The 26,499-nt window shown below is 37.3% G+C and overlaps 1 protein-coding gene across 2 annotated transcripts; it reads right to left on the bottom strand.

The window, feature by feature from the left end:
• Window positions 1–1,056: 1,056 nt before the first annotated feature.
• Window positions 1,057–10,128, bottom strand: LOC133706631 (protein transport protein SEC16B homolog). 2 transcript variants are annotated; one of them, XM_062132167.1, is made up of 13 exons: window positions 8,019–10,123; window positions 7,394–7,714; window positions 6,592–6,720; window positions 6,380–6,502; window positions 6,057–6,227; window positions 5,705–5,830; window positions 5,491–5,625; window positions 3,849–3,976; window positions 3,655–3,763; window positions 3,278–3,574; window positions 2,973–3,116; window positions 2,555–2,856; window positions 1,057–2,043 (listed from the first exon to the last, which is right to left on the bottom strand). In XM_062132167.1, the coding sequence occupies exons 1-13, from the start codon at window positions 9,690–9,692 to the stop codon at window positions 1,518–1,520; spliced, it is 4,185 nt and encodes a 1,394-aa protein (XP_061988151.1). In that variant the 5' UTR covers window positions 9,693–10,123; the 3' UTR covers window positions 1,057–1,517. The 2 variants fall into 2 exon arrangements, with proteins under 2 accessions (XP_061988151.1, XP_061988152.1); XM_062132168.1 differs by lacking the exons at window positions 1,057–2,043; window positions 2,555–2,856 and having other exon boundaries at window positions 2,994–3,132; window positions 8,019–10,128.
• Between the last annotated feature and the right edge of the window lie 16,371 nt (window positions 10,129–26,499).

Below are 26,499 nucleotides of genomic sequence, written 5' to 3'. Positions count from 1 at the left end.
ATTAAAGCTTTGCTTCATTTAAATTATTTTATTTATTTTTGTCCACTCAAGCTAACATGTTTTTCAATACTTTCCCCTGGGCTCTTCGGTTTCAAATGCTCAGTTTGCAGGCTAGATTAGTTGAGGTCGGGCGTACATGGAGTTGAGGCATAATTGTCACTGCTTCCGCATTGTAGGATCGATATCTATCGATCCTTTACCATTTTTACTTTTTATTCTTTTTGTTATAGAATTGCTCTGATAACATGTGGGATTAATGATTAAGTTAAGACTTGTGTAATGTGAATTGGAAAATGTTGTGTTTTGAGGAGCAGGATGACTCCAGGAGTTGAGGATAGTGTTTAATGTTAGAAGTGTAAATGTCCTTATATAAGTTTGGTGCCGGTATCTGAAGGGAGCACTTTTCGGGGAAGTTCTGCCAAATTTCTGGTAGAATTTCTTCTAAGGTGGGCCTCGCAGGACCGCTTCAGATTTCAGGGTGAAATCCGGGGCGGGTCCTGTCATGTCTAGTCGTGTTTATTATTTTTTTCTGTAGCTTTAATTATATTCCTTTTAATCAGGCTTTTGTTGTTTTATGTTAGTGTCCTTTGGGGAGACTGAAGTACTAGCTAGCTAAGCTAAGCTAACGGAGAGGAAAAGGTGGTTAATCATGTATTCTGATTAATACTGGAGGAGACTTGAAATTACAATGATTTCTAATCAGTTGATCGTTAACGCTAATTCTTCCAAATAATATTAATTTTATGTATATATTAATCTTGGTCTGCATAGTGTAATAATCCGATGCCGATCGGCTCTTGGAGTTTCAACATTACTTAGCACAAGTGGTCACCAAGAGCCAAGAGGCGAAGACCTAGAACAGAAACAAGACCGAAAGAAAAGGACCTTTTCGACACTGGAGCCATCCGACACAAATTTGAATGAATCTTGGGGTCTTTGTTGAAACGTTCTCTTTTATTCTTCTTTTTCCTTGTGCACATAGGAGTATGGTAGGAAAGCAGTAGATTCTAGCAACAATACCAGCTCTCTCTTTATAGTGAGAGAAAGAATTCCATATCCAAAAAGCACAAAACGGGACATCTTAATTTTCTCTCAATTCAATACACTTATCTTTTCCCCTTGAGAAGATCTGTAGAGGATCCCCTTTCATCTACCTCAAGGAACATTTTCTGTTTTTAAACAAATGAACAAATGATCTGTACATTGGTGCCCATGCAGGCTTTTTTCTCTTTTTTTGGGGGTTAAGAACAAAAAAAGACCTTTACTATAGTGGCAACTCCCAGGGCATTCAAATAAACATTGGCTCAAATGGAAAGGAATTGCGCCAATTACATTTCAAGATACATGTTAGGGTGGGGAAGTATGAATATTGGGAAAGAAAATAACCGTTCTATGAACTTACTTTCGGCACATACCACCATTTTGACCTTTTGAGAGATGCAGGAGCAGGTACATCACAAGTATTTGTATTGATCACTAAGAGCAAAACTTGATATTTACATCTTCACTACTTCGGCTCAAAGTTCCACTTCATGAAGATCGTCACCAAAACTGCCGCCGCCATTCATTGGCGCATGCATTTGAGAAGGCGGCTCACTAGGCCTATATAAAGTAGGGGACATGCCTAATGCCTCCCCTAGAGGTTTTATTTCTCCAGTCTTTGGAGGGCTAAATATATCATTGGAGCTCCCACCCCATGATGCCGTCCTTCGTGAGTGAGCTGGAAGGGGACCATTGGCATTTGACATAATTCCCATGCTTTGGATATTATTCATGCTAGGGTACCTTTGCATACTCATTGGTGATGATGAAGGTGGAGCATGAAAAGAGTCATTCCTGGCTGATGTTGAAGGATCTTCTTTTGTTGTAGCATCTTCTTGTACATGTTCAGCAATAGCCTCCATAGTCTGGTCACCTGATAACGCTGGAGTGGGAATGAAAAACTTTGCATTGGCAGCAACAGCAGGCTTAATAGATGGAACAGAAGGTGACTGGAACAAGTTTGCTGGCATTCCACCAGCTTGGTTGAAAGTGTCAACATATCTGCCAAAATCCCATCAGTAGTGAAGTCATTCATTGCCTTCATTTGATTACTAGAAAAGTAGAAATTATGGTGAAAGGGCAGAAAGTTTTAAGAATAATTCCTTTTCTACTTGATTAACGAAAATTAGGTAATCCTAAACCATTACTTGCTTCTTTAAAGAGTTTTCAACTCATCCCTTAAGATTAACAATAACTGCTTTGGATTTTGAGCTTTTATTATAAATTGCTTAACTAAACTACAGGAATATAAATTTCTTTAGGTACATAAAATCCATATAAAAATGACTGTACAAAAGACGAATTTTAAATACTCTTGAGAAGAAAGTTACTCAGCCTTTTATGAATCATCAAATTTATAAGTAAAATTTGTGTGGAAATAAGATATTAATGATTCTAAAGCAGATTTTAGCAATTTACGCTAAAACCTCAAATCCGAATCCCTCATTTTTAATCATAAATCCAACTACACTGTAAGTGAACATGACCAAAACAGAGAGAGAGAGAGCTGTACCTGGATCTAATACCCATTCGTCCACGAGCTGAGATTTGATTTGAGCTGGGTGGAATGGGAGGTGTCCCTGAAGTTGGTCCTGGAGGAGTTGAAGTATGTAAATCTGGGCCCCCTTTAGTGGGGGACCCCCCTTCTCTCTTTAAAGCAGACCTTAAGTTGTAATCAGAAACACCATTCTGGAAGACTGCAGTTGTTGGGGGAGGAGGCAATGCAGGTTCTTCAGCTGGAGGTTCAGCACCTTCCTCAACCCATCTCTTAAGTTTTTCGTCATAGTAGAACTTATTTGTTTCACCCAACTTAGCCTTCAGTAGCAAGTGCAGAGCAGAATTACAGAAAGTTTTCCATAAGAAAAATACCCATAGTTCTTGTCTAGATGAAAAAAGGAAGGAAAGCCTACAATAGAAACTTCACGAACTACCTGTTTTCCAGGGCGAGGTCTCAGGACTAGGCCCACAGTCTTTTGCAACAGCTGAGACCCAAAACCAAAACGAGAAAAGCGGGAAGTCCCCCCTGAGGCTTTTCCCTGTCCATCAGACGAGGCCATTTCCTTTGATGAATCAACCTGATCTTATAACGAGCTAGATGTCACATAGATTGTATAATCAACCACACATATCAATTAGGTGATTAACTGCAAATATAGGGTGTGGTAGTGGGTTGAGTATGTGTGTGCACATACATGTCAGAATTTGAAAATTCACCAGTTTGGAGAGTAGTACACACCTGAGTTCTGCCAAAGTCTGGCTCTGAAACACTTCTATTATGCATCGGCTTTCTATTGCCAAAATCACTTATGGGTTCCATAGAAGCAGAAGGAATTAAGGATGACATTGCCATAGTTGATTGACTACTAGATACTCTAGGGCCCATGGGCTGTTGGTAATGATTACCGTGAACACTTCCTTGGGATGTGGATGGTGCAGGTGGTGGTAGGCTCCCAACAACACGATGGGCAGTATTATCGATAAAGTTGAGTAATTTACCTTTGAAAGTAGAAACCAGATTTACAGAGTATCCACCCTGTAAATGGAATGTGAATTCATAGACTGATCATAACAGCTCAAAAATGATGAACATGCAAACAAATGAGAAAGAAGTACCTGCTGATGAGTTCTGATCCTCTCCTCTAGAGATAATACTAGCTGCTTCCACGTTTCCACTTCAGGTGCTCTAACAGTTTTTAAGGACTTCAATATTATTTGACAGTACCTGTATTAAGTTTACATCATTAAGTAAGGGAACCGTATCTAAAAGAAAGCATCAAACTAGGGATAAAAAAAATACACCTACTTACTTCAACGAATCAGAAACTCTTCCAACTTCAGCAAGCATGTGTGCATATATGAGCTTATATGGCTGGAATGGTAGAAGAATAAACTGAGAGTTTCCGAGCACCTTTGAATATTCATATAACTCAGTCCTCTGCCAAAAAATAACAAGGATGAATAGTATAAGTTCCGGAGAGTGTTACTAAATGAATTAATAACCAACTTGTATTAAGCAAGTATTATGTCTCACTGAATATGAATAAACAAATAACAATTAGTTACCAACGTAGAAACTACAATTAAGATTTGCAGTACAAAATTTTGGGTGGATATATAATTTACTGGTAAAAATGTCTCAATAGTCAAAACTGCTATTCAGATAACCCAGCCCTCTGCCAAAGATCGACAAGGACAATTGATACATAAGCTTTTGAGAGGAATACTTTTAATAAAGTAATAAACAACACTTATCAACTTTTATTATCAGTTTATCACTGAAGATGAACAAACAAATATGAATTGCTAACAGAGAGAATTTACTGTGCATTTAGGACACACACACACACACTTGTGATAATATACAGAGGACTACCAGATTATCACAAGCAACAATGCAAGAATACCATATTTATAAAAAGAAAATAGGGTTCAGTGACTCGTCAGCTCAATATTACATTCATATCGGATAATCTACCCATGCGTCAACTCAATAGTAGATTTGAATGTGCAGTTAGGAATTACAAGGTTTATATATATACCTTGTGTTCATATACAGTGGAGTACCAGATTGTCACAAGTAACAATGCCAGAATACCACGTTTATAAAAAGAAAATAGGGTTCAGTGACTCGCCAACTCAATATTACATTCATATTGGATGATCCACCCATGCGTCCTATCATGCTCTACATTACCAGCAATGATGACACAATGTTATGCAGGGTGCTTAACAACTATTTTATTAATTTATATATTATACTCGGACTTCATTTTTATGTACCAGCAATGATGACACAATGTTATGCAGGGTGCATAACAACTATTTTATTAATTTATATATTATACTCGGACTTCATTTTTATGCTTTGGGCAAGCCCTCCAGTTAGTGGCGGCTGATTAGCAGTGTGACCCCTCTATCTCTGAGGTGCGGTTAGGTATGTCGATTTAGCAAACCAATGCCTTAAGCCACTCAGCCATATATGTGTGTCTATACACACACACACACACCCACACCCCCAGGTAGAATAAAATAAGATGTTATGAGATTGTGTTATGCATAACTAATTGGGTATACCTAACAAGAAATAAAGATCAGATAAAGGAAGATGTTTTACCAAAAGATATGAATGGTTCATGTCGTTTGAATTCAAAAAGTTGAATTGGGAATTAGAAGACGAGAAACGAGAGAAATGAGACTATTAATCTGCAGTCTCAACGACCTGCTTATGTTATGTATAATACTATGAGGTTACAGAGAGCGTCATCTTTCACTACTGCAATTCCTATCCAGGAAAAACCATCTTACAGTTGTCTGGAGCTACACTTTTTAATTAAAGAGTTAAAAGCATGTGTTCTGCAAGGCCCAACCACCATATCCAGATAAGAGACTTGCACTGGAAGAAATTTCTAAAGAAGGTGAAAGAGAAAATGCATGAATGATCGAACGCACCTGAATGGCCTCTGGGCTAGCATACGTTCGAGGCAATTTCCAGTGATCTGCTCCAATTAGACATAGTCTTGCAGTATCTGAGTATGACTCAAAATTTGCTTCTGCAATTAAATAGCAGATGTGTGCTGCAGTAATCTGAAACATAACCATGTCGGACTAAGAAAAAAAACAATTTGGTATGCAAACAAACTAGTTACATGTTACGTTAACATACCTCACTCCTATCCTTCCACAAGGTATCTCCAAGATGAATGATTACCAGTTCATCATCTTTCGTTCTGTTTGCAGTTATCACAGCTAAATTCTCCTCCCAATCATCAAGCATTTTATTTGAACCAAACTGTAGTTACACAAGGAATACAACATTCTTACTGAGGCATTGCTAAGGAATTCAGTACATAAGATGCCGCTGGAGAAAAGACTTATTCTGATTGCAGTACCAGCTTCGGCACTACTTATGATCTATGTTCCAATGTTATTACAATGTCTACAATGGGCAGCTCAACATGTATAGCTATGATGAAGGAAGTAACATCCAATAGGCAATTTCTAAATAAGTATCTCACCTGCACAGGCTGTTGAGGCGTATTAACAGCACCAGGAACACTGATTTCAGATGTAGTGTCAGCAGAAAACACTTCCGCAGGTTGGCCTGCAATTAGCAGGCATAATGTTCGCAAAGGTGATCCTGGAATTAACTGGCATACTGCCATCTGCTTAACAGTATCAACATATAACTGGATTGGTTGAGAGCCACCATCCCCACAAGAGGAAGAAAGAAAGAGAAAGAGTTAGAAGAGTGCATGCTTACGTAAAAACTGACAACTTCACTCAAGATTGTAAGTATTTATTTTAAGTTGCCCAATATAATGACAAATGGTGAATGAACCTGTTCGCCAAGCTGTGAAGCAAGAACAAGCGCCGGCCCCCACAATTGACCTGCCTGTGCACATTGTAAAGCCTCTTTCTTTCTACCCGAAACCAGTAGATTTTGTACTTCAGAAGCAGTTGCCTAGGAATAAAACCAAGACTTATTACAAAAAGAAAATAGAGAAGAAAAGTAATAGGAGAGGGGGAACTATCAGATTGATTATCCCATACCTGTATTTGTCCTTCTGAAGGGATGTTCTGCACACAGTGGCTAAGAGCATTATACTCACCGAGCTGTGCACCATTGCTCTTTGCAGATGCAAAAAGCTTAGCAACTGCGGATTCTGGAATATCATTTTCCTATGGAGAAGAGAAGCCCAGAATTACACCAGGCAGAGGACTGGCACTTAAAGAATGCTATCGCTAGGAACAAAACTTGAGAAAACATTTTGGGACGATATGTACTTTCAAGGTAGAGAGAAGACAGTATCGGTGACTCAATACCGGAATATTTGAATGATAAAGAATTCAACATCAGACAAGTTTCCATTACTTAAAAGGAGGACATAACATGAAAGGTGAACATTAGTAGGAAATCCATGTCAGTGGAAACTGCAGCGTCAAGGGCAAGCGGTATATCGCAGTTCGCTCTTTCCATGTACTGAACATATATTCTAAAGCATTTTTTTTCTTTTCTAAAGCATTTCACTTTACACAAATGCATTGATACAGAACATAACCTCTCTTGTACTTAAGAACACCCAGAAAACTATATTGTTCTGTAAAATTCCTAACAACTTAAAGCATGAAGAATAAGAATTCAACATTTCATGAAGTACACTATCACAATAACATAGGATCCAGACAGGACATCCCATACAGTCACCGGTAAAAGAAACTGTGCATGGAAAATATATAATTAAATGTGAACAGAAGAGAGAGAGAGAGAGAGAGAGAGAGAGAGAGAGAGAGAGAGAGAGAATTAAAGTGGCTCACATCAAAAACAAGATCAAAGGACATGAATGTGATGTACCTTGGATAGAGTGTCGGTACCAAAAGGAGATCGGAGTTTTCCATAGTGTTGACAAGCTATCTTAAGCAAAGAAATAAGTAACCTCAATACTTTTCCTTTCCTATAGTCCATGTCGGGTGATTCACAGTAAGCAATCCTTTCATCAATCCATTTGTTCAACTCTTTACTTCCAACATTCCCTCCAACCAACGGCCCTGGAAAGGACTGTTGGCACAAGGCACGAAAATAATCACAAGTAGTCATTCCAAAACTTGAAGCATCAGGCTTTTGCATGAAAACTTCTGTCAAGTTCAGAACAGAAACTGAACCTGCTCCAGGATCCTTCACATGATAATAAACATCCGTAATTACACATTTGGCAACATAAATGTAAGCAAAATAGTTCACCGCTCCATTCGGCCACAATTAAGAGAGAATGTAGGCAAAGATAATAGGACCAAAGAGAAGCTCACAAAAAACAAAAGAAAAAATCTCCACTCAGGAAATCCTAATAAAGTTATCAATCCATAAAACAATTACCTTCTAGTTTTTACTTTATTTTCGGTAACAACCTCAGAATTTGGATCTCTATGCCAACGAAATGGACAGTTATATATATCAAAGCAAGAAGGATTCAGAGCCTCACCTGGCTTCCATAGGAAGAGTTCCCAAGACTACTACTGTCCTTCATCACAATGAGTTTTCCACCAAATCCAAAAGTTACTAGGGCATGTGGAGGACGCCCGGCAGAAGATCTTCCAACAGTTGGAGCATATGTAAACTGATTGCCACTCTGGAAAGATTGTTGCGAATAATTTTCAGGTTTCTGTCTGCCATAGTAATCCTCTGAAAATTGGGTTTGTTCAATCTGCTTTGCATTTCCTTGATTAAACTGCTGGTTAAAGTTTCCACCTGGGGCGAAACTTTGGAACCCAAAAGTCCCATTAGCCTCACCATGACCCTGACTTGCTTTGTTATACAAAGGAACTGCTCCGAAAGAGCTGACCGGCTTCTGCTGATCATTGCTAACCATAGAAGCTAATGAATTACCCAACTGTTGGTTTCCACCAAAACTTGGAAAAGACTCCCTGGTAGCTACAGCCTCAGGTTGCCACATATTTGAAACTTGCTGATTGTAATTATTATAAGACTGAGACCAGCTACCCTCTTGACCTTGGTTACTGACCCCTTGTGACCCATAATTTTCAGCTTGTCTATACTCATGATATAAACTATTCTCATTCTGGGCCTGAGCGGTCGTGGGCTGCATAGAAGCATTATATGCTTCCAATGAACGCCACTCCTGGGCAATTGTGTCGTAGTACCAATCAGGGTGATCAGGATAAAAAACCATATGTTCCGGGTACCCATTAGTCCCTTGTGAGACCTGTTCCCAGCTAGACAAACAACCAGTAGTGCTAGCTTCAGTCACAGTTCCGGAAGCAGAGTGAGGTGTTTGCTGCAAATACGAAACCTCCTGTTTAGTATCAGTAACGGTGGTCCAATTAGCAGCTCCATCGAAACTGTCCACCTCATACCATTGCCCTGTGTTGGGGTCATACTTCCACCCAGGATACAGACTGTCCCAATACTCGGTACTGTTTACATCCGGCTCGTTTTTGCTTTCTTCCCCACAGGCTCCATAAGCTTGAACCTCTTGATACTGCTGGCTATTATTAACCGAATTGCTCAAACCATTGGCTGTATAATCTGCACCGCCCCATATCACATTTGGTTGCGCAGTCAAACTGTTGGCTTCACTGCCGGATACCACATTGTGTTCCACTTTGGCGGGAAAATCCCCAGGGCCATCCCCCAACTCATTGAAAAAATCCGAGTAGGATCCAAAGCCATGGATCCCATTCTGAGCCGAATTGGCATAAAACAAACCCCAATCCACCTCCTTAACCCCGGAATCATTACTCTTGCTCACCACCGAATCTGAATCCGGCTTCAATTCGGCACCCGCCCCATCATTGCTGGACTCCACCGCCCCCTCCGCCGAACCATTGATCACATTACTCGACTCAACCACATTACCAACCCCAACCGCGGCATCCGCCTCTCCGGCATCCAAATCCACACCGCCCTTCTCCTCTTTCTTTCCGGCACCGGAATCCGCCGCTACAGCCGCAGAATCACCAACGCTCAGATTAGCAAACGCCTTGGCGTCGTCGGAATCACTTCCCTCATTCAAATTGGGTCCCGCCACCGCCGCGGCCGCCGACGACGACGGCGGTTCGAGGTCATCTTCGACCAATTTATCAAAGAAATCCTCATCCGTATCCTCCACCTGAAATGGAGGAGGATTCGAAGCCATCTAACCTAATCCCCGCAACAAAATCCAAACTTCCACCCCTCAAATCCCTATAAATTTACCAAAATCCTCGAAATTGGAGCTCGAATCCTCCCAAAAAAAACCCGAGATCCAGAGCCCGACGCCTCAAAACCCAAAACCAAAACAAGATCTAGGGTTCCTGAGCTCCTCCCTTGCAATTCCCACCGCCACAAAAATCAACCAAACATCGCAGATTTCTCCTCCCTTTTCCCCGCTTCAATCCAACGCATTTTCGTCAAAAAAAAAAATCAATAAAAAAAAACCGACATAACTTACAGATCGAGGGAATGAGAGAATCAGAGAAACAAAGAAACAAAAGAAAGAAAATGGTGGCCCTGTGTGTTTTTAGGAGAGAAAAAGAGAAAGAAGGGAGTCTGAGAGTAGAGGAAAGCCCAAAAATTCGCACCTCCCACCCACCATGAGCTTCGCTATTATAATTTTTTAATTAACTCTTTTTTTGTTTAATCTTAATTTCCCAAATTTACTGGGCCGAACAAAATAATAACCGTGATGTGTTGTCTGAAAATGGGAGCTGGAAATAGAGAATTATTATGAAGTAACGTAGTGAGGAACATAGCCACGTGTTGCTAGAATGAGGAGGTTAATAAAGTTAATGATTAAGCTACAGAGTAATTAATGATTTTCTAGTTTCTGACTAACAGGATCTACTGTTTATGGGACAGCTTTGCAAATTTGGGGTTTGATTGGGGAATCTACTTGGGGGCGTGGGGTAGGGGAGGGGGTAATTGAATTGTTTTTACCTCGTGGTGAATAACTTTAGAGGGTGAAATTTGAGGTTGAATCTAAATTGATCCTCATTTCGTTTACACAAAGTTTGGCATCTAAGGTTGAAAACTAATGTAAACAACCATGAATGTAATAACCCGAAAATTAGTGTCAACTATAGAACACTATATTATTAGTTATATTCGAAAAGTCTTACTTTGTTTTGAGTATTTTCTTTTTAGAAATCAATATCATCACATACCGCACTAAGAAGATATGTAATTCTTTTTAATACTAGACTTCTAGTAAACTTATCAAAATACCTTAGTTCGTATTTCTTGTGTACACTCGATATTTATCATTGAGCTCAATACTATTATCTATATTATTTTTGTGATGCATGTCATTTTAGTACTAATTATTGCTATTTTTTTTACCTTAAGAAAGCACTAAAGTTCTTTACTTATTAATTGGGTAAATGTGCATATGGATGTGTGTGTACATACATACATACATACATACATATATATATATATATATATATATATATATATATATATATATATATATATATCTATATATATATATATATATATATATATAATTAGCAAGCTGATTTATGCTTTCTTTCTTTTATTATTTTTTTTTATTATTTTATCTTTTCCTTTAATCATTTAACCTAAATAGTGATTAATCACTCACCTTACAATTTCCTTTAATCATTTAACCTAAATAGTGATTAATCACTCACCTTACAATATTAAGTCACTTACTTATTTTATGCTTATTTCTAGCCTATATAAACACATGATCTCTATCATATTTTCCTACAAGCTTAACAATCAAGTGCAAAACTGATTTGAAGCCTCATTAGTTGAAGAGAAAACTCAAGATTCTCACACAAATCCTTCACTCTTTTTCTCTTAAGAAATTCCCTTTTTGTCAAAGAAGTCCAAGCTTGATTTCAAGACCAAAATCTTCACCTCACCTTCTGAGTTCCTTAAGTAAGTATATGAAAACTCTCTTATAGTCTTTTGCCTTAAATTTTGATCAATTTGAAGAACCAAGAATAAAATGGTGTAAAAACGTCACTGCTGCATAATCCAATTTTTCGTGCATAAAACTTATGTATTTGCTGATGAAAGTTATTCTACCTTAATCTACATGAAAAATGGCTCATTTTGGGATTTTGAATCACTCAAAAAGGTTAAGAAACGAAGAAGTTATGGTTAAAAGAAAATTGTTACTTTCCATTTTTTTCCAGAATCCGGCAACTTTTTCCAGAAACCGGTGAGTTCATGCATTTTCCGGATGCCGGAAATACTAAAAATTCTGGTCTTACTCTTGTTTTATCTAATCAAGTTCATATAGATGATTTCTAATTGATTTTGTATCTTAATTTTACATTTTAAATGATTTTTAAAGCATTAAACAATGAATCTTTCAAAATTTTTCCGGTTGGTTTTACCGGAAAACTCATATGATGTTCATAACTTCAAACGATCATATCTCACTCATTTCTTATCCGTTTTCAATGTTCTTTATATCAAAACGAAGCTTATAATCTGAACTTTAAATCTGGAGAGTATCAAGAGCAGTGGTCAAAACTACAGGACGCATTAATATATGAAATTAAGGTTAAAGTAAAGAGTGACGATTACTGTACTGTTCTGGAAAATCTTCATTTTTTTGGACTTGGACACATTGCACATGTTTACATGGACTGTATTATTGAATTCCTTGTGAAAAACCCTTTGAAACGGTGTACTCACTAATTCGGACTTGTGATGGACAACATAACACATTTTGAAGTTTGATGACTCTAATCGGAGAAACATGAATACGGTTGATGAACTTCAATGAACTTGGACATAAGGACTGAAATACTAACTATAATATAATTTTGTTAAATTGTTTATAGTTACTTATTTAATGCTTGTGCTTTATTATTACATATTTTACTTTATTTCAATTATGTATAAGCTTCTTTTTAATTATGTTGTTTGCTAGTGAATTTACTTATTTGTGATATACAATTATGTTACACATGTTTTCATATGAGATTATTCCTAAGTATATGTATCTATATGTGTGTGTACATATACATATATTACGATCTATAATTCATAAAGATTGTATTTTGTGAATTTGATTATGTCTGAAAAGTACAATTGTGAAGCCGGGTGATTACAACAACCCCGTGCTTAAGTGAATTACTGGTAAAATTGTTTTGTGATATGAGACGTTAAGCCTGGGCCCTAGTCCCTTCAGATAGTGCACTATTATACTCTTAGGAAGGTTGCTTACTTTGAGTATACATACTTGGGTATAGTACGTTGGACCCTGGTATGCTGCGGCTTACCCGTGCTTTGGTATTATGGACCCTAGCACGTGGATTTATGAATTATTACCAGTCAACCTGGCTTTCCCGTGTTTTGGTATTATGGACCCTAACACGTGGATTTATGATTTGTTACCAGTTAATCCGAAAATTCACTAAGAAGAGGAGTGTACTTATATTATTTTGATCAAATATCTATTTGCGATATATTATCAATATGTTATGGTGCTAAGTGAAAAGAGAATCGAGCATGCATTGCTTTGAGGTTATTTCATATTAATGCTGCAATAATTGTTGGTTCAATAAGGAGATGTGATTATGTGATTTATTACTAGTCTCATAAACCATTCACACGGATGAATATATTTGTATATATGTGTGTGTGTATTGTGTGTATACATATACATATTTAAGAATTCGTATGAACATATAAATGGTTCTTGGTACATTTTGAATTGGTTGTCCATATTTGATTTCTTATTAGACACATTAATATAAGAATGTAAGTTGTGTACTTACTGGGCTTGTGTTGCTCATGATGCTACACCTTCTTATTTTCAGGTATTGAGTAGATGCTTGGGGAAACGGGATGAACCTACTAGATAAAAGAATGTTTTTCTATTACTATCTCAAGAGAAATATTTTGTTCAACTTCAGTATTGTAAAAATAATAATTTCAATTCCTAATAAAAGTACTATTCAGACATGTATATAATTTCTTTTACTTTCTATTGACTTATTCAAGAAGAAAATTTTATTCGTTTTGACTCACGTCACAAATTCACGAGCCATATTTCAGTACAATATTGGCCTTGGATTTGGGGGCGTGACAATGAACTTGTTGGTTAGATTGAATGAAAGGGGTTCTGTTTTCTTTCCCGTCTAAAATAGTGTTACACTTGGATTTTCTAGCGGTAGATAGAAGTGAAATAAGAAATTAACATTGAGTATACACGGAGCTTATGTGAAATGGCTAGTGCTCAATTAAATAAAAGTTATTTTGACAATGTAGTTATACCGTGAGGATTTGTATGTATCATTCATCATTGAAACATCATGCAACGTATATTTTTGTTTTTTAGTCACATCTGTATGAAGATGAACTTCATGTATTTGCAAAATATTAAGTAAATTGATACTATCTATGATTGATTGTTAGATTGTTAGGGGAATGGAGGACCAAATTCTTATATGTGAGATGTCGGAGAAAACCAAAAATTAAATACTATCTTCACAATGGTCACAAGATTAATAGGTTTAATGGAAAATTTAGACTATATAAATTTAGTGATGCTTTAGTTAGTAATATTACTAGTTTCATATTTATAGTAACATGATTTACAGCATAAGGGCTTACCAATAACAATTGAAACCGGCTGAAATAGAAGCAACGAAGGTTTTTACTATAACAATTGACCAAAAAATACAATATCATAGAAAAAGGGGAGTGAAATCCACACTCCCCATTTTACAATCTACATTTCATGTTTCTTTTTTTGGTAACTTGAATTTTGTCTTTACTAACTTAAATTCTGTCATTTTATGAGAATTTTGACCAAAGAATGAAAGAGGGAGTGTGGATTACAAATTAAGAAGTGTGAATTTCACTCCCCTAGAAAAATGAATCAACCAACACTAAAAATATATGAATTCATGAAAAGGACAAAGAAGATTGCATAGCAAACACATGACAACAATGGTACCAAGGTTTGGGTTCAATTTATACAAAATCATGAATGAGGAATAAATAAATAAAACATTTAAAAAAGTAGCATGTTGGATGAGATTTTCCACTAAAATTGGAGTCCATGTTGTACTTTTTGCAGAGAAATATCAAAAGAAGGAGAAAGAGGAGATGAAGAAGACAATTAGACAAGGGGAGGAAGACGAAGAGTAGCGTGAAAATAGGGAAGCGCATGTAATGGGCATTCTCTTGTAAGGTTTGAATTTTACAAAATAATAAGTATTTTGAATAATAAATACGTGTCACCTTCTTAATAGTCCACGTCAGAGAGTTTGGATGCTTACAGTATGTGGTTTGGATGCAAGTTTTTTTAGTCACTATTACATACTATTTTGATTTTGAGTACTCAAATGTTCATCAAATTCCAAGTCAAATTGATCATTGAAACACTCTAAAAAGCCATGTTTAATTAGTGTTATTTTTCTTTTATGTATGTTTACGCAATTGTTCCTCATATATGCTACATCCCTGGCAAGGAAGCACAAGGCTAAGCATCAACATTAATACCATATTTTGTAGCATGATTTTCTACACCCTACTAACTCAGATAAAGATAAGCTATAAATTATCTTGTGAGGCGTGTGAAGAGAAGAGAGGGAGTAAGGAGGCAGAGGAGAAGAGATAAACAGAATAAAAAAATTAAAAAAAAACAAACAAACAGAAAAAGAGAAAAGAAAAAAGAATAAATAAATAAAAAAAGAGAAAAGAATAAATTTATTAAAAAAAAAATGAGGGTAGAATAGACATTTTTGCCCCAAAAAATTGCCACGTCATCGATTTAACCGAGATTTTGGATGGAAAGTAACGGCAAGGACCTATTGGTCCTAAATTTTAGAGTACAGGAACTAAACGTGTGAAATTAGAAGGCCAAAGTCTTTTGCCAACTGAACCAGACTTGGCTTTGAGAAAAAGTTAGTACATCTAGTATATAAATTATAGGAAGAATTTTGGGTTGGGCTATAGCCCAACTAGCCTCTCAAGTGGATCCGCCCCTGGCTATAATAAGAACAATAAAATCTACAAATAGTTAGGGCACCAATGTGGTCCTAATCAAGGACCCTCCAACGATCAAGTCAGTATTACAATAAGGAGTTGGCTTAGAATAAGATTTTATAAGATACCTCCTTACGTCGTAAAGAGATGTTTATATAGAGTGACTTTGAGTCCTTGAAAGGTAGGAGTCCTTAAGTCTCTAGCTAGTCACTATGATCCTTGGAGATTAAGCGGACATATTTGGATTAAGTTACTAGTTTATCGTATTTCTTATGGAGAAAGGGACTATTAGAAGTTTTCTCACATCGGGCCTTCCCATATTAGACGCCACATCCCCTTCTTTTCATATCGAGCTTAGTTATCTTATGAGTCTTGTATTAGGCTCGACTGCTCGAGTCATATTAAGCCGACTCGTTGAGCTTAGAATATTAAAGACCCTAGGGTTTGTTAGAGGCTTAGTCTCATTCTCGAATTATTTAGTACTTCCTCAGTGCTTGAAATAATGTTGACATGGCTAGGTGATGTTAAACCATGCCGGTCATGTTTATATATACTCATCAACTGTATCGTTCTTTTTAGCTCCATAATGTCATCTTTGTCTAGAAACATACAAAAATGTCGTCACGAAAACCTCTGAAGTTTGTGCATGTAATTTTCTCTAAATCCATATTTCATCATCACAAGTAGTCGTCCCATAACACTAAAGATCCCTTGTTAGATATGCATTTCCACCGGTGCATGATAGCTTAGACCCGAAGAAATCATCTACATATATGTGATCGCTTAATTTGTGCTCCACATACTCCAGTTCATGATGGCAATTTTTTTTATCTTAGGGGATCCGCTGAAGAAATTAACACAAACGGTTGGGTTTTGGATCGACTTAGAGGTAAAAGTTTGGATAAATCAAGTTCTTAAATTTTTCGGGGGCTTCATTGAGTTACGGATCATATATGCCTGATGATGTTGGAGATAGTTGTTCAAACATGTAGAGCATACTTATAAAGTGCTTAGTGGTCATAAAAAATACGTACTAGAGCTCTGAATATCTTAATTTATTGTAACTCTCCTATTAAGAATATCATGCAACACGTATTCCTCGGATCGCATTTTCATGAATATGAACTTTATATAAAATGAATATGAATTATTAGCATCAAGTTATTAGACAATTACTCACATATTCTTACTTGATACGATTGAATTTATAAGTTTGAGATATTGGAGAAAAACTAAATATTCACTATCGTTTCTGTAGATTAAACAATACAAATATGTTTGAGGTAGGATTTAATGAACTAATTCATCGAAATAAGGGCTGGTCCTGAGATTCTAACAGCTTGAGGCGAAAAATTAAAATGTGGCCTTGTTGAAGTCTTCATTTTGGACATCTTAGTCCATACTCTCATTCTCTTCCTCATCCATAAGTTGATCTTCTTTCCCAGTGTCAATTATAGTCTTTGTTTCTTCTTCGTCATAATTCTCATGAGCATTCATGGATTCATCATGTTGTTCGTTATTAATTATGCTCATCTTCCTCATTATTCACCACATTTTGAACTGATGTATTTGCTTTTTTATTTCCATCTAAATGCTTATCAAGTGATCCAGCTAAAGATTGAGTTAATATTTCTTATCGTTCATTTTTTTTTTCCTTTTTCTTTTTGAACTCCAGCTTATGTTTAATTGTTTTCTAATGAGAGACAATATCTCAACAATAAAGACCCGATCTTGTTTCATGTGAGAAGTTTTCTATACACACACAATTGGATTGACACATATTCTTACTTGACACAATTGAATTTATAAGTTTGAGATATTGGAGAAAAACTAAATATTCATCACTATCGTCTTTGTAGATAGAACATATATTACAAATATAGTTTGAGGTAGGGTATAACGAACTATTTCATCGAAGTATGGGACTAATGGATTAGAGTGTTTTTCACTTATAATCTTTCATCATATTATCAAACGATTTGGTCGATTATCACTGTAACGCCCCAAGCTGCACCTCACCAGCTTAAGCACGTCACAGTGCCGCAAGTCTCTTAAACATAAACCGAACGCTCGATTTACATCCTAGAGAACCGCTAGGCATTTTGTTTGAAAAACTTTTCGTATAAACACAGCGGAAGCTACAAATATTTTGAGGTGAAAATCCTTGAGTTGCTAAAATGAATTCTCACACATGAGGTACGAACTTCAAGGAAATGAGAACTCAACCAAAACTGACACAAGGCTAACTATCAACAGGTCTCGGAATACGAAGTTCGAGAAATAGAATTTAGAACAAGGTCTAAACGACAGAATTTACCGAACTTGTTCCGCACACCCAGCTCCGTCCGCTATTGTCCTGTCACCAGTGCACAGTACCTGCATCCATACTGTTGTAGGGGTGAGCTTTCGTCCTCGCTGCTCAATAGGAACTCTAACTCGACTAGGTTTGAAACCGATAAATAGATTTTGGAGCTCCAGTATGAAAACATGCTTAAACCAAATATTTAAAAGGAACGACAAACTTTAAGGTTTTTCAAATTGGAAACTGATGCATGATGCTTAAATAAATACGGCGCCAAATCCAAGCATTACCTGATGGCCGGTCCCATAGACCCACTACACGACCTTATCTCAAATTAATTTATCACCAGGTAAGCGTAGCGAGAGCGTCCGCTACCTAGCTACGCACACGTACCGGGCCCGTCATTACAATCGGAATATCCGGACGACCGGCGTAACTAACCTTCCGGAGGTTTTGGGGATCGAACCCAAGGAAGTCAGAGCCACTCTTCGCTCTCAAGCCATCACACATGTTCTCACGGATTGGTTAGTATGCATTGCGTTTTAACATAACCAACCCATACCACTTATCATGCATCACATTAACAAAAATATAAAAGAAAATCACCAACCGAGGAGAGTCCTGAATCCCTACCTGGATTCCGATGCTTTCTCTCACGTACTCTGAGAGTCGCGAACCTTCTGTTCCTCGGGTAACTGGAATCCTAAATTCCGACATTTCGATAGTTAATATCTTATTGAACAAGTATACGAAATCTCGACGATTAATAAATCGTCCAAACCAACCTTTCCTGGTTTGACCAGGATTTGACCAACTTTGACCATTGTTTGACCAACGTTTGACCAATCGATACTGGTTCGATAATTAACCCAAATTATCGAACATTTACTTGAAATTTACGATATAGACCAAATATATTAGGTGCACCCAAATTTTATCAAGGCCACCCAATATATACACATTTCTTTTCTTTACTCACTAACATTTTTACAAAATGCTTATGCAAACCAATGTTATAACAAATTCCCAACTTCATGAACATATAAATTCGAGTATCCTTTAACAATTTCGTCACATAGTAATCGAAATTACTATGGACACCCAACCAATCTTATTCCAATTATTTCACCACCATTTCAAATAACCTGCTTTCGCACACTAACAAAACCTTAAATTTCACAACCAGAAACAATCACAAATTAGTCTATCCAGCCAAACAAACAGAAACATTTCAATCAACAACCTCAATATTTATCACCTCCCGTACTACACTCTGCAACGAAATCCACAAACCACCAAACTACACAACTCGATCAAACCACACATAACACCATGATTGAACCAACTCTCCAAAACAGAAATAAATCAAAGTACTTCAGTCCACTGTTTCGAACTCAACCCAAGAGCAACCTTTTATTTCAAGGTTTGGGGTTATACCTTCTCAAGTCCACGTTGATCGAGCTCGGCCTCACCAAACTACTTGCCGGAACCGGAATGGTGATGAACCGGTGATTTTTCGTGCTACAACTCAGAAAACTTCACACCATCTCGCCTAGTCCTGCAATCGAGCAAGAAACGAAGCCCAGAAGGCCGGAGAAGTCGCCGGCAGCGAGGAAACGCGACGGAGGCAGAAACAACCCAGAAACCAAAATGTCAAAACTCGATCTAATGGAAAACTAATCATACTGGGGTGTAGAGCATGTCGAGGAGGTGAGGTTTCATACCACAGGTGGCCCAAACGGTGGCCGGAATCGCCGGGAACTGCAAAATTCGCCGGAGGTTCTTCAAGCTTTAGATCGTCTATTCTTCGTTCCTAGTCGCTGCATGTATGATCTGGAACCACAGGGACGTAGGCGACTCCAAGATGAAGCTTTTTCCGGTGGCCCGCCGCGTAGAGGTGGCCGGAGAAGCGGTTTCCAGTCGGACCCAGTCGCGGGTCGCGCTCCGGGTCAGAGAACTCTGGTTCTCTCTCTCTGTCTCTCGATCCTTCTGGTCCTTCCAACTGATCAAGGGCCTATATAAATAGCTTGGTCCAATTAACATGGATGGCTAAGATTAAGCGGTGGAGGGAATGGAAGGCTAGGATCGCCACTTATTTTTCCATTTTTCTAAATTATTTTCTAGGATTCCACAACTTTGGAAAATCACGATAAATAGCTCGGTTATCCGGAAAATTCTCCGAAAATTTCCACGAACTCGTTGTGCCGTAAACTTTACTATCCGCCTCCTAAATTGAGGATTTCACTTTATGAAAATTTCTGAAAATATTCTCGAGCACTTTGATAATTACCGAGATCGTAAATAAATAACTTGTTGAACGATCTCAATTTAAGCTCGATAAATTTTCCGGGGCTCACAATCACCAACAATTCTGACTTAAGTTTGGAGTGCTTTGAGTTATTCAATTTGCATGTACCAATATGCTAAACTGTTGGATTGGACTTGGTTTTATGTGTTAGATTATGTATTAAATGAAGATAGCTCAATTAAATAACAAAATATTTTTTTGTCCCAAAAGAAAAAAACAAATTACTTTGATTCGGCCAAGGAAATCAACAATTAATTGTGGTTAAACTAGGTGATGAAGGAAAAAAAAAATCACCTTTTCGGTTTCAAAAAATATTAGTTATAAACCACAATGAGCTATTTATCTTTACTTTGAGTTTGATGTACCGCTATTGCTATGCTACCCTATATTAGCCGATAAATGGTGTCATTGTGCCGGCAAAAAGCCATCAGGCAACAATTTTTTCCATTGTCCATTACAACTAGAACGACCACATCTAATTTGATAAAAGGGTATGAAAGCCGCTCGGACAGCTTCTGCAAACACATCTGGATTCTTGTTAATGTATATGAAATCATTACAGTAGTCGACTGAGAAGCAGTCTTGAACTTATGCATTCACTAGTAAGTTTTTTGAAGCTACCACCGATTCAGCAAAAGCATATTTACCTTATGCAATCGTGTATTCATAATACTTCAACACAGAAATGTATAACCAAAACAGTAATGTCTTTCAAAGGTAAAACATAGATAGCTTGGTGAAGCATCTCAATACAATAAACCAACTACCATCATCAAATCCCCATAGTCCTACTATACTTCAAACTGCTGGTTGTACATCATGATTTTTTTTCCTTTTGTCTAGGGTCTATATTTTTACTGAAAGCAAATGAAGTCATCATGCATATATATGATGATCGATGTGGGCAAATTCATTTGTGAAATAATTTACACTTCGTTGTTTACATATTTATCAACCAGCATATGACTAAACAGTAAAGCATAATTAAGGTGAATCAAACTATGATACAAAGAGGAGATATGGTTCTCATGAAGCCACAGCTGGTATACTTAATGAAAGTCCAAGTTAATTTTCATTGGTATGCAACATATGTTTCTTCTTTTGTAGTCACAATTTATATGCATGATAGTGAACTTATATATATGAAGAAGATTATGTTGATAGGCATGAATTAGTTCATGAATAAAAACTGAACTATGGTAGAACAAATTTTTGATATTTGACATGTCGGAAAAAATTATCGATTAAGTACATGCAACATATGTTTAATTTGTAATCGCATAACATGTACTAAACTCACTTATAAAGATAGAGTGTTAGTAGAATCGCAGTTGAAGAATACATTTCTGATAAGTTTGATATATTGGAGCAAATTAGAAATTGACCATTATAGTTGCAAACACGTGAATGAAGAATTAGTTATAGGCTGAAAAATTAGATATTGCAAAAGTTTTGTGCTGCTCATAATCTCCAAACAAAACAAAACATATTCGGTTTGCAGTAACAGAACTACGACCAATGCATCTTGCTTATCCAATTTATTATCATTAGATCGATATAGATATTACCATATAACTATAGTAAGTGGTAAACGGCGTACTCTTATATTAGGCATTTAACTCACTCTTATTTTGTGAACTGTGGTTGATATGCCAAACACATAATCCAATACTCTAAGGCATACTCTAAATGTAATACAGAACGAGTTTAACTAGAGGGTTAAAATTGTTCGTAAATATATGGGAGGATAATCAATTATTATAAACACTCTAAGTTTTATAAAATCCATCCCTTTTCTTCCAAATATGTGTGTGTGTGTTAGGATTTTGGGCCGCTCTATTTTGGCCCACTTTGTAGCTCATTATCTGACCCATAAAAATGGCACATGGTCCTCACCTGGACATAAATAAAGGTCCAGAAAATAGTATATAGTTTTCATACAAAAGAAAATTGTTGGCTCCACCACCAGTGTTCTTGTATAGCATGCAAGTGTTGAAAGGGTTTAATTGGCTCACGTGAAGAAGACAGTTCCTACTTGCTTGCAAAGCTATTACACAACTGGCCAAGATTCATATGCTTCTTCGGCCAGACCGCCAGACGCGTTAGTCTCCGTATACTATTACATGATTGTTAAGTACGTTTCAGATACTAATCACAAGTCTACGCTTATAGCTCTAGTGATTATGAGTGATTTTCTTTGTATTAATTCAATGTCAATCAATAGAAATGTACACGGTTGGTGTGATACTACCTGTGCATATCTTTTTTGAAGGTGTTGTTGTACTCTATCTTCTTCGTCCGTAACTTATCTACCGAGCAAGAATTCGACGAGGCAACAGCATCTGTGCATCTGGTTGCTGATGCATTATATGTGTGTTTTATATGTGGTTGATGCGTGGTCACATATATATGCATGGTTACTGCATGATCTTCTTCTATTCATCAGTTTGTAACTATTTTAGCTTAGTGCTCACTTTGAGTACTTTACTTCATTTTGTTCTCAAACAGGTTTTGGTTTCTGTTCTCCTCTCTCTTCTTGTACTTTCTTTTCTTTTATTAATAAAATAAAATAGAAGGACATGCGGTGGGTTTCCAATTGCGATGACTTTCGAGATTGTGAGTGGGTGCTAGCCACCCCAAATCGATTGTCTCAGAGAAACTAATATCGCCTACTCCTCTATGTCATTTAAAATAAAATAAAAAACAGCATTTTTGCATCTGCATCTTCAGTTGCCGTAAACATTTGGGTTTTGAATGAAGTCTTCTTTGATCTCAAAAGAAAGAAAGTAATTTTTTTTTCTTCCGTATATCTCTAGCGTTCCGAGACCGAATTCCCCTACTTTGACATTATAATTATCCAAAAATAAGAAGATGCATCAATTATTCTCCAGAGTTGGAGTAATGGATAGCGTCATGGAGGCTAATGGGTTGCCGTTTAAGGTGGCTGGAGTATAAATAATTTGTAGCCAGAGTTGATAACTTGGTTTTATATATCAATGGTGCATACAAATCGAAGAAAACGACAGCTCACAATGGCCAAATATCCATTGTAAATTATCGTATTAGCTAGCCTTGGTGATTGCGTTGAAGCAGCAGATTAATTAGCACAACTATATATGGTCCATTTCCTATGTTCGTAAAGAACACAATTCTTTCATATGGGCATAGGACGGCAACAGCTTAGCCACAAAGCAAAAAAAAGGTCATTGTTTGGTGATTTCATACCATTGTTATTAGTGTTTACTTCAACCTCGATCGTATTTCACTTTTCGGTTCTAATCACAGAAATCTCCTATATTTTCAGGCTACAAAGCTATTCTCATTTGATTAAGTAAATTAGAGCTTGATTTCATTTTTGAATCAAGGCAGAAGTCAATATATTGATCACAAGCCAAAATAACCATTACATACCCTCCTGCTACCAATTAGGGGTAGGCAAGAAGTTGTGCTAGTACCCACAGTGGTACGTAGAAATTAGGGCACTCATTTGACATTAAATACATCGAAATAGCATGAATCTTCCTTTAGTAGTACTCCAAAAGATTAACTAGAAGCACAAAAAGTGCATTGATCCCTAAACAAATTCGGAAATTATTGAAAGTAAACTAATTACTAACATAGAGTAGGCCTAAAGCATGCCCATTCACTCAAGCCCAAAAGAGAGCAGCCCAAAGAATGTTCTCCTCAAAACCCTAGCAGGTCGGCCCACAACCAAGCCCAATGTACCAAACCCTTACGCCACAGCATACGATCAGCCGTCGTGCCACGCCATGTCGCTGTCAACCCGCGCCGATCCCAGATGTTGTCGCACCGTTGCATGAAAGACGCAAACCAAGATCCCGTCCTCCAATCGTTGCAAGATCTCGTCCTCCAAGCACTATAACCTCTAGATCAAAATTGTGCTTCAAGGTCGCACCGAAACCACCGCCGCAGCCCATCTTGCCAAGCTTCCAAATAAGCAACACTCGAAGAAACATGCCCATGTGCACCTATGTTCGTCCGGCAGCAGTCCATAGGCATTAGCAAAGCCAGAGGCTCGCCTAGACGCCGCGCGCCGCTGGACGAACGTAGGTGCACAAACACGAAGTGTTGGCTTCGCTCTCCTCTCCTCTGAGAAGAGAATTTTGGTGGGCTGTAGTTTGTCTATCTTTTGGATCGGAGCTTGAATTCATTATACGAGATTTATTAGACTTTACTGTCGCTCAATAAGTTTTTGATTAATTTGAATAAATAAATACTCACCGTCGTTAAATCTACTAACTGACAAAAAATGTATGGCAAAGTGACACATTCAATGATTCAACGTTAATTCAGTGAAAAAATAGATTTAACGATAAAAAAATTCAAAATAATATCAAAAAAATGATAAAAGTTCAGAGTAAATCACAAGTAACAAGGAATCTTCTACTAAGTCTATTCAAAAGATAGGCCTCATGTTCAGTTGGTATTTGGTAAGAACTATCTCAACTCCATCTCCCCGTCCACATCGTCTTCCGATTTCAGGTCACATTGAAACAGAAAAATCGTCTTCATCTATGACATGTGAGCATGTTGATTCAAGTATTGACTATTTCATCTACTCTGACCAGAACTTATCATTGAAACAAAAGCTGAGCTAGCTGCGCAACTGGTTTTGAAAGCAAAAGAAACATTTAGCATTTGAATAATTAAAAGAGAGATGACTTAAAGCAAATGGAGGAGGATGTAAAGAAACAACAGTTTCCCAAAGCATAATTTGGCTTTTGGTCAAAGCAAAGAAAAATGCAGAATCATTAGGACTGCACAAAACTAAGAGCAGCCCAGACAAATGCTTCCAAACATTGCTCTACCTCCTTATCTTTCCGTAACTATTTTTTGCCACTTTTGCTCTTTTTTTCTTTATGATTTTTTGTTATTGTTTTCTTGGATTTAAAAACAAGAAGGGTGGTTGTTAATGTGGGCATGCCACATGTGTCAGTTCATGAGCAGATTAGAGTTGGCAAGACCCTTTTATTGTATTGTTATTTGGATCATATTTATTAAGATTGAGATCTACTTGCATGGTTGAGTGTCACTTAGGGATCACAATTTTCCTGGCTTAACCGGGTTTCCGACGAGCTCCACCCCTAAGGGGCGGTTGAGAGCTAGAAGATCGGGAATGTGGAATTTCATTTTATACTTTTAAGCTTACTCAAGTTTAATGTGGAATGAGATACAAGACCTTGTTGCGTGCCTACTCCCATAACAGAACCCGTTTAATACTTAAATATGTACGACATTTTCTCTTTCATTAGCATGGTAAAGGTGCGGAGATCAATAGGGTCATATTATGTAGACCTGGACTAGCACCGAGTCTAGCGGTAAATGAAGCAAAAATGGGAATGTGAAAGTTCTCAAGAATGGAATTCCGGAGGACAAAGTACAAACCCTACCATGCCGTCCTATTACCATCTTGAGCAGATGGGCAACTTGTTCTAAGATGGGGATCAAGAATTCCACCAACCCTAGGCGGCAATAGGGCAACAATAGGGCACAAATGGAAATGAGGAAGTTTTACAGGAATAAGAATCGGACGACAGGCTCAACCGCTCTGCCATGTTGCCACCCTCGAAGATGGTGAACACCACCACCCCTACACGGAAATGGTCAAATGGGTCACCAATGGGAACTAGGAAGTTCTACAACTCTGCAAGAATAGGATTCGGACCACCTTGGTTCCATCTCCGATATAGTGTGATCCAAATAGCATATTCGATTTTTAATGTCACAAGCCATCATTTGAGCAGATCATGTGAAGCATGAAAAGCCACATGCATAAAAGAAGCCGTAAATCAATCCCACAAGGCCGTAATAAGGGCAATTTATCCCTAAAGTGCCCTTGTTTGTGACATTGCTATTGACATTAAAGAAAGCACCCAAATCATTCATACGAGGATTTAACTAGTCTTAGTTTCTGACTGATTCTTCGATAAGAATAGTAGCATGGCACCTCCTGTTGCCCGGATACTTCGTTCATTTCAAGGCAGATTTTCATTTTTATTAAAAAATTTATGAACTTCAGAAAATGAAGGGATTGGGATCTTCTCCAATCACAATCAAACATATCCCATCAAAAATGTAATTCCCTTCATCTTTCGAGGTTAGTTTGGTCAGTGAAAAAGCTTGCAGTTTGTTTGTGGATCACCCTCAAATCATTGATCCTATGCTTCAAAGCTAAAACAACCACCAATTGAGTCTATTGAGAGAGAGCAGTAGATGGGACAAGGAGAAAACAATAATAGAAAAACAACGCTAAATTTTTCTAATTTTTTTTTTTTTTTTTTAAATGGGGATAGGACAATTTACAAGCATAACTGGAAAACTGACCTGAAACAATAGGAAACAGAAGCAGAAGCA

The sequence above is a fragment of the Rosa rugosa genome, chromosome 4 (genome assembly GCF_958449725.1).
Source record: "Rosa rugosa chromosome 4, drRosRugo1.1, whole genome shotgun sequence".
Classification (NCBI taxonomy): Eukaryota; Viridiplantae; Streptophyta; class Magnoliopsida; order Rosales; family Rosaceae; genus Rosa; species Rosa rugosa.
Note: the sequence above shows the minus strand (reverse complement) of the source record. Positions and strands in the feature narration are given on the sequence as shown.